This window comes from Streptopelia decaocto (genome assembly GCF_964273445.1).
Source record: "Streptopelia decaocto genome assembly, chromosome: 11".
In the NCBI taxonomy this organism is placed as follows: Eukaryota; Metazoa; Chordata; class Aves; order Columbiformes; family Columbidae; genus Streptopelia; species Streptopelia decaocto.
In genome coordinates this window covers 10341382-10360078 of record NC_138666.1, presented here as the reverse complement: position 1 = coordinate 10360078, position 18697 = coordinate 10341382, and the positions used below count along the sequence as shown (strand labels likewise).

The 18697-nt window shown below is 42.4% G+C and overlaps 1 protein-coding gene across 3 annotated transcripts; it reads right to left on the bottom strand.

The window, feature by feature from the left end:
• Positions 1-902: 902 nt before the first annotated feature.
• On the bottom strand, positions 903-18339 carry OSGIN1 (oxidative stress induced growth inhibitor 1). Of its 3 annotated transcripts, none has more exons than XM_082062885.1 (6): positions 18282-18339; positions 7488-7590; positions 4892-5028; positions 4382-4573; positions 3957-4048; positions 903-3290 (listed from the first exon to the last, which is right to left on the bottom strand). In XM_082062885.1, exons 2-6 carry the CDS (start codon positions 7570-7572, stop codon positions 2297-2299), a joined length of 1500 nt encoding a protein of 499 aa, XP_081919011.1. In that variant the 5' UTR covers positions 7573-7590; positions 18282-18339; the 3' UTR covers positions 903-2296. The 3 variants fall into 3 exon arrangements, with proteins under 3 accessions (XP_081919011.1, XP_081919010.1, XP_081919009.1); XM_082062884.1 differs by lacking the exon at positions 18282-18339 and adding an exon at positions 11824-11951; XM_082062883.1 differs by lacking the exon at positions 18282-18339 and adding an exon at positions 11824-11928 and having other exon boundaries at positions 7488-7593.
• Between the last annotated feature and the right edge of the window lie 358 nt (positions 18340-18697).

Here is an 18697-nt window from a genome sequence, read left to right as displayed (position 1 = left end):
TACCCAGGAATCTCCATATTGCCAGAAGAACAGATTCAGGTGAGCAACTGCCGCCTCATTTAGAGTAAAGCTGCCAAAGAGAGCTCCGAGGGCATTGCCACCCCTCTGGCCGGTGAGCAATTCCACAGCCCAGGAAACCCATCCACACCACACCTCTGGGCCCACAAAACCCTGAGGGCCCTTCCAGTCTCAGCATTCAGAGAAGAATGAGCCTTGTTTTTTCAAACACACTGAGCCAGACTATTCTTCAAGCTGTGCAGTAAAAGTAAACAGAAACCACACACAACAAAACACAACCAAGACACAGTAGACAAGCTGCAACAGGGACACAAAATGCTTAAGAAAATACCCCACTTTTCTCAACAAAGGTGGTCAAATGTTGAATGGGACAACCAAATATTGATAGTGCAACCTCCATCCTGGAAGATACTCAAAGCCTTCCCTGACAAGGTACTGAGCGACCAGGTCTAACTTCAAAGCTTGCCCTGTTTTAGTGGGGTTGGACCAGAGAACTTCAGCTGTCCCTTCTGATCCAAACTGTCTTATTGACTTACTGGAATAGGCCCCAGTTTGGGGTTTTTCCCAGACAGAAGGTAACAGGAGAGACATCCAAGATCCCCTAGGCAAGAAGACACTTGACAAATAGCTTCCTTCGCTATTGCGTTTTAGCCTCACAAAAGAGACAGACACTGTTGAAGCACTCTACAAGAGTTCACCATCCTACTGGAGAAAGGAAGACACAGAGAAAGCAAACCCATAGTGTTGTGCTCCAAGGAAGGGAAAAATACAGGATTTAGCAGGTGTAAAGCACACCCTGGTGCTTGCCTGGAAGCTGATGAAGAGTTTGTTAGATTTTCTCTGAGTCAGAGGTTCAAAATCAGATATAAAAACCAAACACAGACGAAAGTCTGAAATCACTTTATTGAAAAGAGTCATACAAGGTCAGTGGCAAAAATACCCAAGTGTGATACAGCAACACCACAGACAAGCTCCTTCTACATCTCAACTCCAGGCTGATTCTTTTACAAACAGGCACTGTCTCCACACACTCAGCTTTACAGGGACATGTACAGCATCCTGGAATGTCAGTGAATTTGAGTGCAGCACAGGGACCAGAGTCTGTCTTTACATCAAAACAGATCAGCTATGACTCTGACTTTTCCTGTGAGAGGTATGAAAGACCCTGAAGGTCCATTGAAAATGCTGTTTGCAACATAAGGCATCATTCGCACCCACCCCAGCTCATTCAAAACACTCACTGAAAGCCTGTAACAAAATACTTTGCCAATAAAAATATTTTAGAAAACTAGTATAAAAATTACTTTATATAGCATAAAACCATCAAAAAGTGACTGTGCCATTTCCCTTTTACACAAATAGTATTCTTTAAAAATCGCATTACATTATAAATTCACACAATATATAAGATATTGCATCTTTATGAAATACTCTGTGCAGCAGAAGCCCCATACAGTACCTGGGCAGCCACATGACAGACCAGTAGCTCCCCTTTAGTTCTGCTGTCTCTAGAGCAGCTGCCAAGAATCTGGCCCTGGCAATTGTAGGATTGTGAAAGTAAAAGGCCACAAGACAGCAAACCAAGTGCTTGTAAATCAGTACCTTCTCAAGAAGGAGAAAACATCACAGGAATCTCTTGATTTAAAAGAGTAACATGTAATAACATATTACTTGTTGCTGGTGTCAGTGGGACAATACAGTTTCAACTGTTTCTATGTCAGTTTTCATTTGCAGAATACCCCTTCATGTGTCAGAGAGGTGCCTGCAGCATCTTTCAGTGATTTCTTGTCTAATAAGAACATATAGCCAAGCCACAGGAGCAAATAAACCAATGTCGGCTTACTTTATTTCATGAAAACACTGTAAGACACTGACAGACACAGGGTTATCGGCCTGCTGCCTGGAAATAACCAATATTGATTGTTCCCCAATTCAGATTTCGGCCATCTGGGAAGGCGTTGCATAGAAGAGCAATCACTATCTTGGCCCCAGCTTTTCCAGGCACAAGACTGAAAGCCCGTGCAGCCATCATGCACAGCTATGCATGAAAGGAGCTGAATCCCCAGGGACTGAAGGTACTGCTGTGTGTTGAAACTCACTCTGTATTTGGTGGCTTAATCTTTCCAAATAACTCAGCAAGAACCTAGTAACTCTGCACAACCTTGGAGGATACCAAGAGTAGACTTTACATTTGAGGATGCACAAATCAGATGATTTGCTTCGCTAAGAGAACAGCAGAAACCCATCTAGACACAGTTTGCACAGGGATTTTGCTTTGTTAGGGCGGATTTTTGTTTGCTTTCTTTAACAGAGAGCTGGCAACAGCCAGAGCTCCTCCCTGAACAAATCGTACAAAGTTATCTCCAGCGAGAGGTCCTAGAGCATAAAGCCCTTTCTCCTGAGTGCATTCATAGGTGAATGGGTCAACGTCTATGGGATTCCTCTTTGAATTGACTGGTTGGTCACTGTCCATTGCCAAGTCAATGCCATTATTTGGCAGAAAAGAGAGGTTGGGGTTTGAGCCAGTTAGAACAAGAGCCATGGAAATTTTATAAACTTTCTGGCAGCCATTTTTGTCTTGAAAGACACATTTCTTGTCACTGCCGAAGGACAGCACATGATGTTCAGGAAGACTAACGTAACGTTCATAGGGCCCAGCACAAGCAGCTGACTGTTCTTTCATCATCTGATGGACTTTGTGGTATTCAGGGTACGTCATTTTGGGGAGCTGGTTAAAAATCAGACCTGGATCACTGACTCGTCTCCGAAAAGCATGGAGTACTGGAATATTGCAATGGTGAGCAAAAAGAACTGCATCAGCAGCTGTCAGACCAGCACCGACGATCAAGACTGGATCTGACATGATGCCAATGCTGTTGTTCTTCACTGCTTCCTCTAGGGCAGACAGCTTGTGATGGACATAGGAAAGGTTCTCTCCCTTGACCCCAAGCCAAGTAGGACTATCATATGTTCCGGTAGCCAAGACCACATTCTCTGCATAAACAGAGAAGGGCTTTTTATCACCTTTCACATTTTTGAAAAATCCATCCACCTGAAAGACCTCTGTACTTTTCTCATTGAAGCTCCAGAGTGAGTCACCATTCTCCTGCAGATCTTTCTGTGTGTGGTTGGAGACACCCTCTGCGCTCACTTTCCTTACAGAGGTCACAACAGTGCCACATCTGAAGTTCTTCTGCAAGCCTTTCTTCATCACATAGTGTTGGTAATATTGAGCAATGTCTTCTGCTGTGGCTCTATTGTTTCTGAGGCCTCTGTAATATAGTACAAACAAAGGTCAAGCACCAGTTAAGTAAGAGACTGGAATTTCTCTTCTGTTCCACTGAATATATCTTAGAGCCATCTACCCTGGCACTACCAGAGAAGACTTATCTGGTTTCCCTAACTTCAGCAAAGTTATTCCTGGTATACAGAGCTAACACAGGACCACAAGCTCCTGGTCAGAGGCAGCTTTCTGTAGCATGAATTCCACCCCTGAGAACATGGTTGCTCATTTATGCCTTCTTCCCATCTCACTTCTATTCCATTTTTAACTCCTGGACTTTTAAAGTTTAACTGTTATACATCTCAAAAGCAGAAGCACGTCAGAGACAGCACAGTAGCTGAGCTGATTATGGTTGCCATTGGGGACAGCAGCAGTAGACTGAGAAGTCAGATGATCGTGCCTTTCCCAAGCTTTATTCAGAACTCATGGTCACTGCAATCCATCTCCCCAGTGGGTGCTGAGGACACATTCCAAGCAACACTGCAATTTTACTGAATCACTGAATGTAAAACAGAGTTTTACTGGGAAGTGAGACAGTGTCCCTTCTCTCACTAGAATAATCTGTAACAGATGTGTAGCTACATTCAAGAAGCCAATGCCAGGTTCCCAAATAGCCTCTGGATGTTTGCAAATGATCACATCATAGATAACTTACCTTCTCTTTTGCTTTAGCCAGTCCTTGAACAGGAGATCCGGGAGTCCCATCCATTCTCCTCTGCTCAGGGTAACCATAGAGCCCTCAATAGACTGGAGCAAGAAACACAGTAAAACGACTTTTAGGCATTTAAGGTAATAAATGAAATGCAATTTCGTCATGTTTCAATACGGCAGAGATTGTTAAATCAGTGATTTCCTCTGACCTGCTGTCATGGATGAAACCATACATGTTGTCCAAAGAGAACAACAGACTGGAAGTATAAAAGCCTCTCAAGCCTTTTTTTCCTTCTAAACTTTTGCTTGTTTGCACATGAAATCAGACATGCCTGACTGGCTTATTAGAGGAGCTTTTGGCTCTCCAGTCAACACATTTGATTGTCTAACAACATGCAGACCTCAACAGTTAGGCTTCAATTCACACACCTGCCAGGCACCTCCAGGAGCGCTTTTGCCAAGGACCAGGTGGGGGATGGCTCTGTCAGGCTCATGCCACCAAGTGAGGACAGATTCTGCTGTTCCACCAAAGTCTGTGTCTGGACGCTCGAGAGTATCAAACAGAAGAGCCACAGGGCTGTTGGATCGTCCCTCCAAGCCTTCGGACAGATATTCCAAATCCTAAAGAGAGGCAGAATCAGATGCTCAAAATACATGTCCTGCCAGGCAGCAGATGGCTTGTTACTCCAGTATTTCTAGTCAGTGACTTTGGCGTTCTGTGAAGCTCATTTACCCGCACACAGACCCTGTTATTGCCCAAGGACTAACTCAAGGATCTTAGCAGCAATGATGACATTTCATACAAGGGAGATATGGACAACAAAAAGTACTTTAGGCTCATTCTGTCTGTGTACTTTGAAAATTCAAATGAGGTTCTCTCTTATCATAGTAAAGCATCCTAGGGGTAGATGATGTTATACTGTTTCCCTCTACACAAACCTGGTCCAAAAGGGAGACATCTGGTGCCTCTTCCAGTTTCCTCTGAAGAATGGGATGAGGATGAACAGCCTCTCTTTTCAAGTAAGGGGTATAGCCTGACAGCAAATATGAGAGACAGATTCCTGAAGGTCCATTCCCTAAAAAGACACAACGGAGAAGAATTTATACTCCTACAGGTAGAGAAGTGTTTTACTATCCAGACCAATTCAAAGGATAACACACTGCTGTGGATACAGCGGACTTCCCATTCCAGATTGACCACTGACCTAATGGATGGAGTTGGGGAAGTCATTTTACCCTCCTATGTCCCCTTCTCCTCCTCAGTTGCATCTATTTGCACTGCAAGATCTTCAGAACTTGCTGAAAAAACATCAGGTTAAACAAGCCAGAAGCCACCTGAACGCTGAAGTCCCTAGCATGCTTATGAATTATTGCTCATTAACTTACTTAAAGGTTTAGAAACTGATCACATACTGACTGGGGGCCCCAGCTCTCCTTGATGCACATGTCACACCGGTGCAGAGTAGTTCATTGTACACAGGATACAGAATTAGTCCAGAAAACAGGGTGACTATTAAAGTGAAGGGGAAACAGCTCTGCTCAGTAAGAAATCCCATCTAATTAAGGGATATCTGGCAATAACAGCTTTGACTAATAGGTCTTGTGGCCACTTTCAAATGGCAACCAGCCCCACCACAGCACTCCAGGCAGTGTGTTAGGGAACAGTCCCCCTGCCATGCCAAGACAACCCCCCAGAACACAGCCCTCTGAACAGATTGCTGGATGACTGGACTCCTCCTGCTGACCAGCCAACAGCCAGTGGAAAAAATTGATATATGTGACTTCAAAGCCCAGCGAGAGTAGTCGTGGAAAGTTTTCACATGGCTGTTCTCCAGCCTGTTTAATATTTTACAGTGTCGGCATAACTAGGTGTCAGCTTCTCTGGCTGCTCAGGCTTTGCTGCCCACTAGGATGTGACCGACCACCAGTACGTAATGTGGTGACGATGTAGGGGAGGAGACTGAAGTGACACAGCAGACTGTGTTGACATAGTGCCAGTGCTGTACGCAGGAGCGACTGGAGCAAAAGCTGCTTCTTGGGGATCTGAGATAGAGGGAACCTCAGGCTGTAACGCCCACAGTGAGCTGAGCTGTGTGAAGGGCAGTATGCGCTGCAGCTGGGAACAAGTCTGCTGTGCTGAGCAAGGACCAGATGCTGCAGATCAGTGTCTGGAATATTCCACTTGCAGGAAAGTTATCTAAACCCAAGAGTAACAGAAATTAAAAGCAAACTAAACTGCAGCTATAGTAAAATGTAACACCTTCTGGCTTACTCCTTTGCTTTAGGAAGTACAAGGAGGCACCTAAGCTAAACTTAATCATTTAAGTGCTTGCTCAGCAACACACAAAGAGGACTTATTCTGAGCCACATCTAAGTTTCATATGGATGGTCACAAGCCCAGCTGCCTCTAGGGCTCAAACTGTTCTAGAATGCAACTGCTTTCAGGAGGCTGCCAGCACGGCAGAGTCCACAGCCTTCCTGGAGCAGGGCTGGGAAGCAGCTGGAACCTGCGTGCAGTGTCCAGCTGCAGCGGAACAGCTGAGCTGCTGCAGCCCACCAGCCTCCTCAGAGTGCACACCTTCACACTGGTGCTTCTGAGGCCTCAGTGACATCTCTACACTCTTTAGGCACACTAGGGGTGTACCAAAATATTCTCCCTCCCACTTAAAGACTTGTACAACTGGGCAGCACAAAGTCACTGTTGGACTAGAACTGCTGGTAGTGGTGCCCTTGTCAAACTTGCTGTTAGTGAGGATTAAGTGTGATTTATGTGATGCACTAATTTTGGACTATGCTCTCTTGGGGGCTATAAATTAGATGACAGATAAGGAAGGAACCCAGCCCTGCACGGCACTTAAACACATGCTCAGAAAAGTGTCCAACACCTGCACTCGAGCACAACTCATGGTCGGTCACAGAGGGGAAGGCACTGACGTCACCACTTCTTTGCTCCAGGAATCACCTTGCATTACAAAGCTCCACTCTTGCAATGGAGACAAGACAGTTAGTATATAACCTGTTTGCTATATAATCTGTAGCTGACTTGTATTTTTAAAAATCTATGAAAAATTTCCAGAAACTTTAACAGCATCTGAAGATGCTGTTCTGAACACAAAAACTAGGAAAAAAGATCACACAAACCTACCTCCAAGTCAAGCAGTACAGATAATTACTTCACTGCAAATTGATTAATTGTTGCAATGAAAACATTTCAAACCCTTCAAAGTATCCAAAGGAAATAAAAAAAAGGAAAAACACAGGTCCCACTGAATGGATGTCCAGAAGGTTACCAATTTTGATATTAAAAAAAAGTGTGTGGTTTAGTTTGTCAAATACCCGGTTCCCTACTTCCCACAACTCTTAGTGGTCTTTCTCCTAGTACTACCGAAAGTCTGGCTGTCAGGGAAAGGATGCAGAAACAGTGGCCAGGCATTTCTGGTTTGAGTAAGCACACTTGGAACAAGAGCTGAAGACAGCAAGTCCAAAGCAATGACAGCACTAGAGAACACAGCAATGCTGGCAGGAGAAAACTCACCTATGATCACGACAGGCACTGGCTTGAACCTCCTCTTATTTCGGAATCTGTTCAATAATGCACACGTCTTCCTGTCTGGAAGCATTTGGATCCTGGAGTCTACCTGCTAAAACAAATGTTTTGAATTATTTGGGGCGGGGGGGTTGGCAAAACACATTACTTTCTCTAGCCCACAAACCCAGGTTGATCTAAATTATTATCCTTGCATTGCAGACCTTCATATTACACTTCCATACTCAGGACAGGCCTGCTTATCTTTTTCTCCTCTTGCCCCCAAAACCAAAGGATGATTCCCTGATTATACCATAAAAAAAGAGAGAGGATCCTTATCTTTCTTTTCCACACACAAATTCCAGGCCCTCCAGAACAGATGGCAATTTCAGTAACCTCTGACTGCAGTAACTGATGTGCTGCAGCTTGTTGAAGAAAACTTCACTTCTGCCCATACTGTGTAGAAAAATATTGTTGCCATAATTATCACAAACCCATTCATGAACACACTGTACTTTTCAAGGGAACTTGTGCATTTATTAATAAGTAGAGCAAGCCTCACTCAAGTTTTCTGCTCAAAGACTAGAAGTCTCTTGGCTGCATTTTCAACCATGTGCCATTCCACCACTAAAGAGTTTTTCAATAAGTGTTAGTTTAGTTCCTGCACCTTCTTTCTTAATCTTCCAGAAAATGAAGAGTTCTAGGTCTGAACAAGTAAACAGCAAGTCTTTAAACAAAATATACAACAAATTTATCACCTTGGAGACTAGTCATTAGAGAGGAATGTACAAAACTCATCTGTTTGTTGTGCAGGTATTCAATGAACAGTGAATAAAGTTTTTTGCCAAGCCTGGCAGAATCCTATTATGTCAAATAATGACTTCTCTAGTTTTCTAGGGAATTCAACTATACTGTCACTAATATAGAGAAGTTAAAAAGCTTTCCCCCTGCCCTGCCGCCCAGCAAAAGTGAAATTTTCAAAATTTGGCATAAGCTTTTAAGCTCTTCTACAGAGAACACAGTCTTTTCTACAAAGATTACTCTTGTTTTGGAAAGCTAAGTAAAAATTCACAGAATGGCACGACTCTGTTCAGTGGGGCATGCTCTCCACACCCTTTTCAAGCGCAGAAAGATCTTTGGCAAGCACACTGCACACTCCCATAAGTGTTGGCACATCACTGCCTTTGACACAGGTATTGTGGCAAATGTCATCCCAGAAGCGTAATGCTCCGCTTTAAGTCTGGCATTTACATCACCAGCAACTACAGTACTGTGGTAAGACCCCAGTGATTGAATGAGCAGCCAGAAAACCACAGGCTAATTTAGGATTTGCAGGATCTCAGGCTTCAGAATGCATCCTGTAAGTGCATTTGCCTGCAAAGATATTACAATTCTCATATACACCCATATACAGCCATTGCTGGGCTAGACAGAGGTTTTCCAAGAGAACAGGGCTCATCCAAGTGGAGAGGCACACAACAAGGCTTACAAGTTGAATTCAAAATCAACTGCTTTGTTCAATTTTTGGATCACAGTTTACTAACTCTTATTGGTTGCCCATTACCACTTAACTAAGCCTTAGTCTAAGACTCTGATGCATTTTGCCTGACAGGGCAAGAACCATTTAAAATACATAATAGTCATGCTTTCTAATTTAAGTCTTTTCAAGCATCTAGCTTCAAAGAGAGTTGAATTCCAAGGAAACTGAGGTTCCAAGGTAGATGTACACACTACAGATGAGCATGTCCCTGTGCTGTGTTCATACTGAGACACACACCAGCCTCTAAAGGCGGATTTAACCCAACCAAGGCAGCTGCAGCTACCCAAGTGTTTCCTCAGCCTTTTATGTAAGTTCTGCCACATGAACCAAAACCCGCACCACCTTCCAGCACATTGTTGTGTAAGTTCAGCCCCAAAAAATTCCCTACCGCAAAGCTCTAGAGTTGCAACTGGTAGAATTCAGCACTAGCACCTCGGATGGCCAGAGACACCGAAGGAACAGTGCACTGGTGTGATCAGCAAGGTATTGCCTCAAACCAGCTAAACCACAGTACCTATCTGAAAGCTAGCAGAGGTTTCTTCTCTATGGTAACAAATAAATTCCTCTCCATGGCTGTACTACACAAGGAGAGAAGCTCTTACTAATTTTTCGTAACAGAGTGCACACTTTATTTCTGGGAAACTATTGGGATTCTGGAGGAAGGAAGCAAAATCTCTGGAAGCAATCTTCCAGGTTTCTGTTCTGTAGCAGTCTGCAGCAGCATGCACAGAAACACCGTACACACTCTGTAGACAGTGGTATGTCAGCGCCATCAGTGGGATCTTTGCTGGAAGCAAGGACTGCTGAACCAACCCCCTACAACACAGGGTAACAGTTCCAGGATAGCTGCAAAGCCAGAATATTAAATAACAAGCCTGCAAGCCCATTTGTAAGACTTGGGTGCAAAGTCATGCCATGTGTGCCAGCATTTTTCTGGAGCAGCCTGAAGGGGACAAAAAAAGGTGCAAGACAGAAGAAAGCCTGGCAGCCCCGTTTGCTCTAGGGGAAAGGTGCCTTGGCTCCTGGCCATTGCATGATGCCACCCAACCCCCCCGATAGAGCAAAGCCAGCAGCTGCAGGCTCAGAGATAGCCTTCGCCTCATTTGACCCTCCTCCTCCATTCTGCACCTTCTGACACATGGAAAAGGACCATTTGCTGGAATTAAACCAGACCCTAATGCCTCGAGGAGCACAATTGTTATTCTGATGAAATTACTAGATCCATGCACATACATGACCATTTTTAGCCATAGTTTTATTCAGGATCTGGGTTCACAAAACCCCATCATGACCATTTCAGTGCTATGTGCTTTGTTTCCTGAAGTTTTGACACTGGACAATTCTATTAACACGAGATTAACCACCAGAGATGCTATTGTTTATCCTAGCATGTCAGTAGGACAAATGGGAGAAGTCCCACCGACATCCTATAGCTGCCATCTCTATAATTCACAGTTAATAATTATTTTTTAAGTAGAAAGTGAACCAGATGCTAAACCTGTATATAGCTATTCCCATCCTGTAGACTAAGAGTTTGACTTCTGGGGGTAAAACTGAGCTCAGAGCATCCCAGGCATTTCAGTTTCAGGTCAAACACTTGATTTTCCTTGCATTAGAAGACATGGTGGATTACTCTTTTTTAATTTTTTTTTTCAGTCTTAGAATCAAGGGACCACATATACCTTGATAACCTGTACAGCTAATACAGTGTGGCAGACGAAAGTCTGTTCTTGCAGAGGCTATTGGAAAGCATACAGGACACTGAAGTTCATTTCAAGTCTATACAGAACTAGTTGGCAGCAAGAGAAAGTCTGAGCTAGCAAGAAACCCAAGACTGCTCTTCTCACCATCCTTTTATGTAGAACAGGCTGCTGGACACTCACATTCAGTCAGCTTAGTGACACTGACCCCATTTCAGCTCCTGCTTTAGGCTTCCTATTTTAAATGGGTGCCTCTTTCCTCTTCATTTGGGAGCAAGCTGCAAGCTCCACAATTTGCTGTTTCCAAAGCATTTCAGCATCTATGTGATGTTACATAATTGTTCTGGCTGGGAAAAGCACCCAGCTCATTCTGGGCCAAACGCTGCATACCTTCCTGACACAGCCCTAAGCCTGAAGGGACTATAACTCACATAAAGTCGGGCAGTGTGGCCCCTAGTAGTTCCAGGCTGCACAACTGAAACAGATTTTAAAGTGAGTAAAAGAAAAAGCAAAGACACATTCAGCAAGACAACTACACTAAATGACCTTTAACAGAAATAAAAGCCAAGTTACCTCAGCCATATGCAAGCAGCTCTCCCTATAACATCAATTAGACTTCTGCTCAAGTAAGGACCACCAAGTGTGGCCTCTACAGCACATGGGGAGAGCTCCAGAGCAGTGCAGTCAGGACATATAAATATTTAAAGAGACTGAGAGAGCTACTATGACAGTCAGGTTAAAGTAAGGACAACGCTAACACAAATGCAACAGGTTTCTTCAGTTTCTACACCAACCCATTCATTTCACCAGCAGCATTAAAAATTTAATTCATTAGTGCTTTTAAAAAACAGAAATCTCAATATCTTTTACATTTTATACCTGCCTACAAGTTTGAGAAGTTTGGTTCCCCCCCACACTCCTCCAGCCTGGATTATCACCCTTACATGCCAGGCCAGTTACCCCACAAACACAACTCAAGTAGAAAAAAATTCACCTTAATGGTACATAAAAATAATACCATTCTAAAACCACCCCTGTGATATTCAGAAGGCAATGTTACAGTATGCCAGACAGAGCTCTCCACATTTACTTCTAGCCTTCTTACCTTCAGCAGCAGGTCCGACGAGAAGAGAGATCTTTACGAAAATGCCTGTACAGCCAAGAAAGCCAACCAAACCACAGCCTTCAATCTGCCTCTGCTCCAAGAGAGCTGTTTAAATATAGTAGGCTACCAGCCCTGAGAGGAGGAGCTGAAATGAATGGAGGCGGAGCGAGGAAAATATTTATCAGCGTGAGTCAGCAGGAATATTTCCCTTCCCAGCTTGTGAATGAATGATGTAGCGATGGTCCTTAGCAATGCTCAGCTGACTGCTCGAGTACAGCAAAAGCAGGCTGGTGGCAGCCGTGCATGGCAGAATGCCCGCATTGAACAAATATCTTCAGTTTTAACCCCCAGGGCAAATTAAAACCCAAGACTTTCATAAAATGCAATGCTTTCTATGGCAGAACTGTTCTTTTTTTTTTTCCTCTGTATTCAAAAGAAAAACTGCTAGTTACAAGTGGGAATAAAAGTGATAGGATAGTACTGGATGCTTGTTTTAAAACTAGCGATCTTTTTGGCCACAAAAGGACAAGAAAATGTAAGGACTTTCCTCCTACCTTGGACATTTTGTAGTTTTAGTTTCACCCTATTATTATATCATCGACATAGTGGGCCTGAAAACATAGTCTTCAATTTATTTTTTGTTTTTCTTCAGTGAGATTAAGTCCTATAAACCTGTTCCACAGTATCAGTAAAATGAGTGAGTCAGACTACTTCCTGTAAAGTTTACAACATACCAGGATTTTAATCCAAGGTATCTTACTCAATCCAGTAATCAATCGAGTTTGCTAAATTTAAAGTGCCCTTAACAAATGAAATGAATTTCTGCCAAAGTGTTCAGTTTGAGTAGTAAGTGTGGCATATTTTAGTCTCTGAGCCCATCTATTTTGAAACTACAATCTCCAGGGAATCAGGATGACTGCTGATATCCAGTTAAGATGTATAGTTTTAACCATATGATATAAAAAACAGTTTATGAGAAGGAATTCTATACTCCTACAATCCACAAAGTAGGATAGTTCATAATCTAGTTTAATTCCACCAAAATAAATTCGTTTAATAAATACAAAGCCATTGTTTTACTTAAAATTTAACTAAGAGTGGTCCCTCTGAAAATCTGATTCAGTAAATACTTGTCAGGCTGAGAGGTGGTTTTTCTAAGGTCTCTTTCAAGTCGTCTGGGCCTTTATCCAAGGTAGCATTTGCCCGGAGCTCTTGTGTAACTCATACTATTTGTTGTGTGGTGGGTTTGTTTGTTTTGTTTGGTGGTGGTGGTGGCAGGAACGAAGCCTTTTATATGCATTATCCAGATATTTATTGGCAGGTGGAAAATGTATCCATATCAGTCAAGGAAAAATTAAACTTCCAGAGAAACTAAGGGATTTGTTTGGCTACATGATTTAAGACTGTTTTGTTACTATGTTTTTCAAAAACTATCTGCAGTACATTACAGCAGTGTTGCACGTCAAAAGATGTTCGAGTCCATACTTGCTCATAGCATAATAGAAGAGGAAACCATATGATGGTTTGGCAGGCTTTATCAGCAGTAAAATCAGGAATACTTCCTATGTGTGCAAACCTGCAGAAATAAAGCTGTCTTCTATGTACAAGAAGTGGAGATCCTCTCCATTTCCCACTAGAATTTGGAAAACTAGAATCTATATATTACCTCTGCAAATAAAGCCAATATGTCTTTCCAAAACCACAAGCTCTATCATATTTTTCACATTGTACAATTCTTTATAGGAAAATGTTTATGTACAACAATAACCCACTGTCCTTTATTTGCTTGTACTATAAGACCATTGAATACAGCAATTTGGAGGTTTCGTTTTTATAGATATCCCAAATACATGACATGGATTATAAATCAATGTCACTGTTTTGCCTTGTGTACCTTATCTGGAAACAAATAATTCAGCCCAACAATTTGTCTGCACAAACTTTCCAGAAGAGGAAGTAGTTGTGCAATCTGCACTTGGCCTGGCAGCCAGCCTTTGACCTGCAAATTGATGAAATTCAGTTCTATTTTCTTCCTAATTTATTGCAACCAGTATCGTTCAGATTAGTTAATTGCCCAAGTAAAAAGCTTGCATAGAGATTTCCAGCATGACTTTGCACTAACCCTTTTGATGGCTGTCAGAGTGTGCAACTAACAATACTAACTTATTTCTTTGCACAAATGGACAAAAACATTTTATTGGTGCAAAGATTAAAGGATCTTTAGAGGGCTTCAGATTTTCACAGAAAAAACTTCTAAACCACTAGTCTGTTGGCTCATTCATTGAGATGTATTGCAGTACAATCCAGCTGAGATCTGAGGAATCCACATCTCTGTCACACAGGGTACAAACAGATTTGTCAGACTTAAGGGAAACTGTCAATAAAATGAATTATTTGCAGGGGTTTCTCCTTTATACTTTAGATTTTTCCTTTTAAAAATGAAATAGTAAAGCTTTGCTTATAATGGACATTATCCAGAAAACATATTCTTAGCTAGATTAGCAAGCCATCAACAAAAGATATAGCAAAAGCAGCTCATGAAAAGCTTATTTATTTTTTTGTTGTGTTGTTTTTGTTTGTTTGTTTTTTAATGAGACTCATTACTTTAAGAACTGCCTTCAGATAGTGTAAAGGAACTATTCTATATTTTTCTGTACTTGCAAAAACACTGTGCAGAGGGCTAGAGCACTGCATTTGCTTTTTTTTATGAACAAGCCTTGCATGTAATATAATGGTAACTATGCAAATCTTCCACTGTCAGTGTGTAGGGAGGAATTCAAAACACTGCACCACTCATCAGGCCCCACCTGAGAAGGTTCTGGCCTGCAGAACGGAGGGGCAGACTTCACTGGGGGTCATTCATTCCGCCTCCAAGTCACACTCTGCAGTTCACAGTATCAGCGACCCTGGGTGCATTTGATGACAAGGTCAGTTTGTTTCCCTTTACGTCAGCACAATATAGTTCTCAGAACTCCAACAAGCTGATGCTATGTTTTACCAAGGTAAAATTTGAAGAATATGCCGGGAAGCATGGACAGAGCCATAGCACTGTTCCGGGGCAGCATTTTGCACCTGAACCATTCCCTACTGAAAGAAATTTCCTTGTTACTGATTGACTTTTCACCTGAGGCCATTAAGTTCCACCCATCCATGCCCTCACACAACCTGTCAGCCCTGATTCTGCCATCTCCAGATTTGGGGGAGCTTAAGGAGAAGCATCCCTCTGGTGTCAGAATTGATCGCTACTGCCTTTGCTGCTGACAACTCGTGGCAGAACACTTCTCACAGCACCTCTCGAGCATCCGCCCTCCCCTCTAGCCGGACTTGAGCCTACCCAAATTGTGCCAAATCATCATGACATACTACATTGTTTCACACATTAGAACTTCATGTTCTGCTGGTTTTCCATAATTAGAGTAACACTCCCAGTGTGATCCTCCATTGGCCACAGTACTGCTTTGATGCTTCGGTGTTTCTTTCAGTTATGGCAAACCAAAAATATAAAATTCTGCATGTTTTCTGTCTAAGGGAATATTAAGTGCTTCACTCACCCTTCCAGTGCAGATCAATTAGTCTAAGGCCGAATCTCAAACTCAACCACTAGAAGACCTGACCAAGTATTTCAGTTCTATATGATTTCCATGCGGCACCTGAAATCCAGCTTCACTCTGCTACCGCCAAAAGCATCTCCACCTTTTTCACACAGGAAAACTTGCACTTACAAAACTGTATGTTAGCTTATCTACTAAAACTAGAACCCACATATTTAATGAAAATAAATGATTTGACATCCAATACTGAAACATTTTATCTGGTTTCTTTATGCTTCAACTGAAAAAAAAAAACCAAACACATTTGTCACTGATACCATAGCCTGGACCCACATCAGCAAGATGCTCCCTGCAGATGTCCTCCAAATCAGAAGATGCACGTGGCCACACCACATCTGTCAGCAGCTGGATCTCTGAAGTACGTTACTTGCTCTGCTAGAAAAAGCAGCTTAGGTAACTCTGCAAGTGTGAGATGCAGTTCTGCTCCCAGTTATACTTGTGACTTCCTACACGTGCTTGTGCTTTCACATGGTTTCCCCTAAAGAAAGATTTGGCACAGTGCACGTGTCCTACTTTCCCATGTCCCTGTCAAGGCCATATCTGTCCCATGTTCATACTTCTTTTTTTCTGTGTTTAGGCAGCTGGGTCCAAGGGAGAGAAGTGAAGGTTCACTGCAACTATTCTTTATTCAAAGGAACATTGACCTCCCAGACAGAGAAACAGTTGAAATGGTTTAGTCCTAGTAACCTGGCAAATTGTTTGAGGAAAGTAAAAAGCAAAACCTTACATTTTCCTGGAACTGTTTTAAAACAATGAATTTTGCCTTTCTCTGCTCTCAGCTTATTTCCTTGAAATCATCCTCTGTCTGTTCTAAGAGGGTTGTCTTCTTAAAACAATGACACCAAAACAAAGATTTTCACCCCCCTTCATTGTCCAGAGGCATCAGCCACTTCCAATACTGTGTCTTGAAAACATCTGTTAAGAAATAAACCTGGGGAGGTAAGAATCATACTACCCAGGAGGGCTATGAAGCTTTATCTGCATTGATGCAGTCATATCTTTGGGTATTCTGCAGTAAAAACTTGTGTGGGTGCCCTTGTGCATGCTAAGAATGCCTTATTGGGAGATCTCACACATCTTATCTAATCAGGCTAAGGGAACAATAATGGAGAGCATTAGCAGAGAGCAAGCCAGCCTGCATAAACACACCCTGCAAATAAGATGCTCCTAGCAAGTAAAGTAGCCCAATACACTATGAGATAGCAGTGGATATCTTGCAAAAATACAGTCACTCTGAGGTCACATGTGAAATGTCCATGTAGAGCAGTAGTGCAGAACGCTGGGTGGCTGAGGATGCATTCCTCTGATCCCCCTTGGAAAACAGGCCAAGTTGACCATTCTCTCCTCAGGTGACAGCGTATGGGGACGACAGCCAAATCTAGTGTGCTTGCTGCTTCCCAGCACATATGCTTCCCTTCAAAAGCTAGTAAGATGCAAAGAGGTACAGTCCTTTGGCTCGAGGGACTACAGCCATGTTTGTTTCCCAGAGTACAGGGCCTTGCAGATTCCTTGTTCCTCAAGCGCAACACGCAGAGCAAAGCTCTGTTCGCGTGCTCTGCGCTCAGACCTCCATCATGATCTCAACACTGATGTGGTTTGGGGAAAAAGTAAACACCACATGCACTTTCATTTCAAACAAACAGCAGCTATGACCTAGTCAAAGATTAAACTGCACATGAAGCTAGTATGGAATTTTCCTCTTATCTTAATGTCAATATATTTATAAATATTTACAGGAGCTTAGGATAGCAGGATCATTTGAAGACACAGTCTTTAGTCAGTGTTCTGTTATGTGCTTTTAATCTGTACTGGCATTTGGCAACTGATAGCTTAATTTAATAGCTGCTGCATCATATTATGATGTGTCAGACTAAGCAATTGACAAGCATATGTCCAAAAGCAGAAAGTATCCCACAAAAGTTAATGCACATGGTTTCTTGGCTGGAATAACCACTGGAGAAGAAATCTTGAAATAGGAAGTACAGCCTAACTGCACACTGGGTGTCTTCTCTGTATATATTTTCCCTCAAGGCAAAGCGGTGATTTTTGAATACAAGGGGGTAATACAAAACTGGAAAAGGAGCATGTAAGGCAATGAGCTTAATTCGGCAGCATAAAATCTGATGAAGAGGGCTGCAGAAGGCCTTTGCAGATTCCTGGATTAATTCCTTTGCCATAGCTTAAGCCATTCTGCAGCTCTTTAGCCTAACTTTAGTTTTCTTCACTTTATCAAGATCAATAATCACTTAAGATAAACTATTTAGTAGCATTCCTGAAAGGCTTAGAAACATACACAGTTGGGGTCATCCAGAGCTAACATAGCAAACATCATTGATTTCCTAAAAGGAAAAAAAAAACCAGACATTTCTGCAGCAGACCCCAATAGTTTTTAGCTTTGAGCATTTACAAAAGGGCCATGCTAGAGTTATCCCACAGCTTCCACCCTCAGGGCTAATTTTCACCTTCCCCTGAAGCAGCTGATACCATAAGAGGTAGATGCTGCTTAGATCCAGGTCACCAATTCCGATTGTTCCTGCTTTGCAATGGTTTTTTTTCTGCTGTAACTTTACGAGCCTCTGGGACATTCTAAGAGATTGTAGCATGTAAGTCCCTTACTCTTAACAGGGCTTTCATGCACACTGAAAGATCAGCTGAAGTGATATATTCAAAGTTTTCCTCAGACCAAATTTCCCCTCACAGTAGCACCACATGCCACAACATGGAACTATTCCACATAAAACTGGATAAACCGGTGTCTTTTTCAAAGACAATCTTATCACTTAGTCACAGTATAACAGTAATGCATTAAAGTGTAACAAAATTATTTCATAGGTCAAGGTTTCTCACCTGTGATTGACAGCTCTGTTTCTAGACTAGTTTAAGGAGGCTGGAACACGAAAGGAGCTGCCACTTGCTGTAAAACACCACGTGCTATTTTAAAATACATGCACATCTTCTGGGGTCATTTCTGTGGTGCAGGAACATAAAAAAAATATTCACTATGAACTCTGAAAAGATTTGGCACAGTGAATTTACAGGAAAGAAGGAGACAGGATTTCTGCACAAGAATAAAGCCATTCAGTAACTAATTCCCCAGTGCATTTGTTTTAGAAATACCTAGCGATTTGGGTAATTCCACATTTAGCTGACAGTCATCCATTTTTGCACATGTCAAAGCTTAGAGCTGAGCACAGGTCAATGAAACAAGTGTGCAATGCTGCTGTAGCAAGAATTATTTTTCACTATATGTATTCAGCATCTAG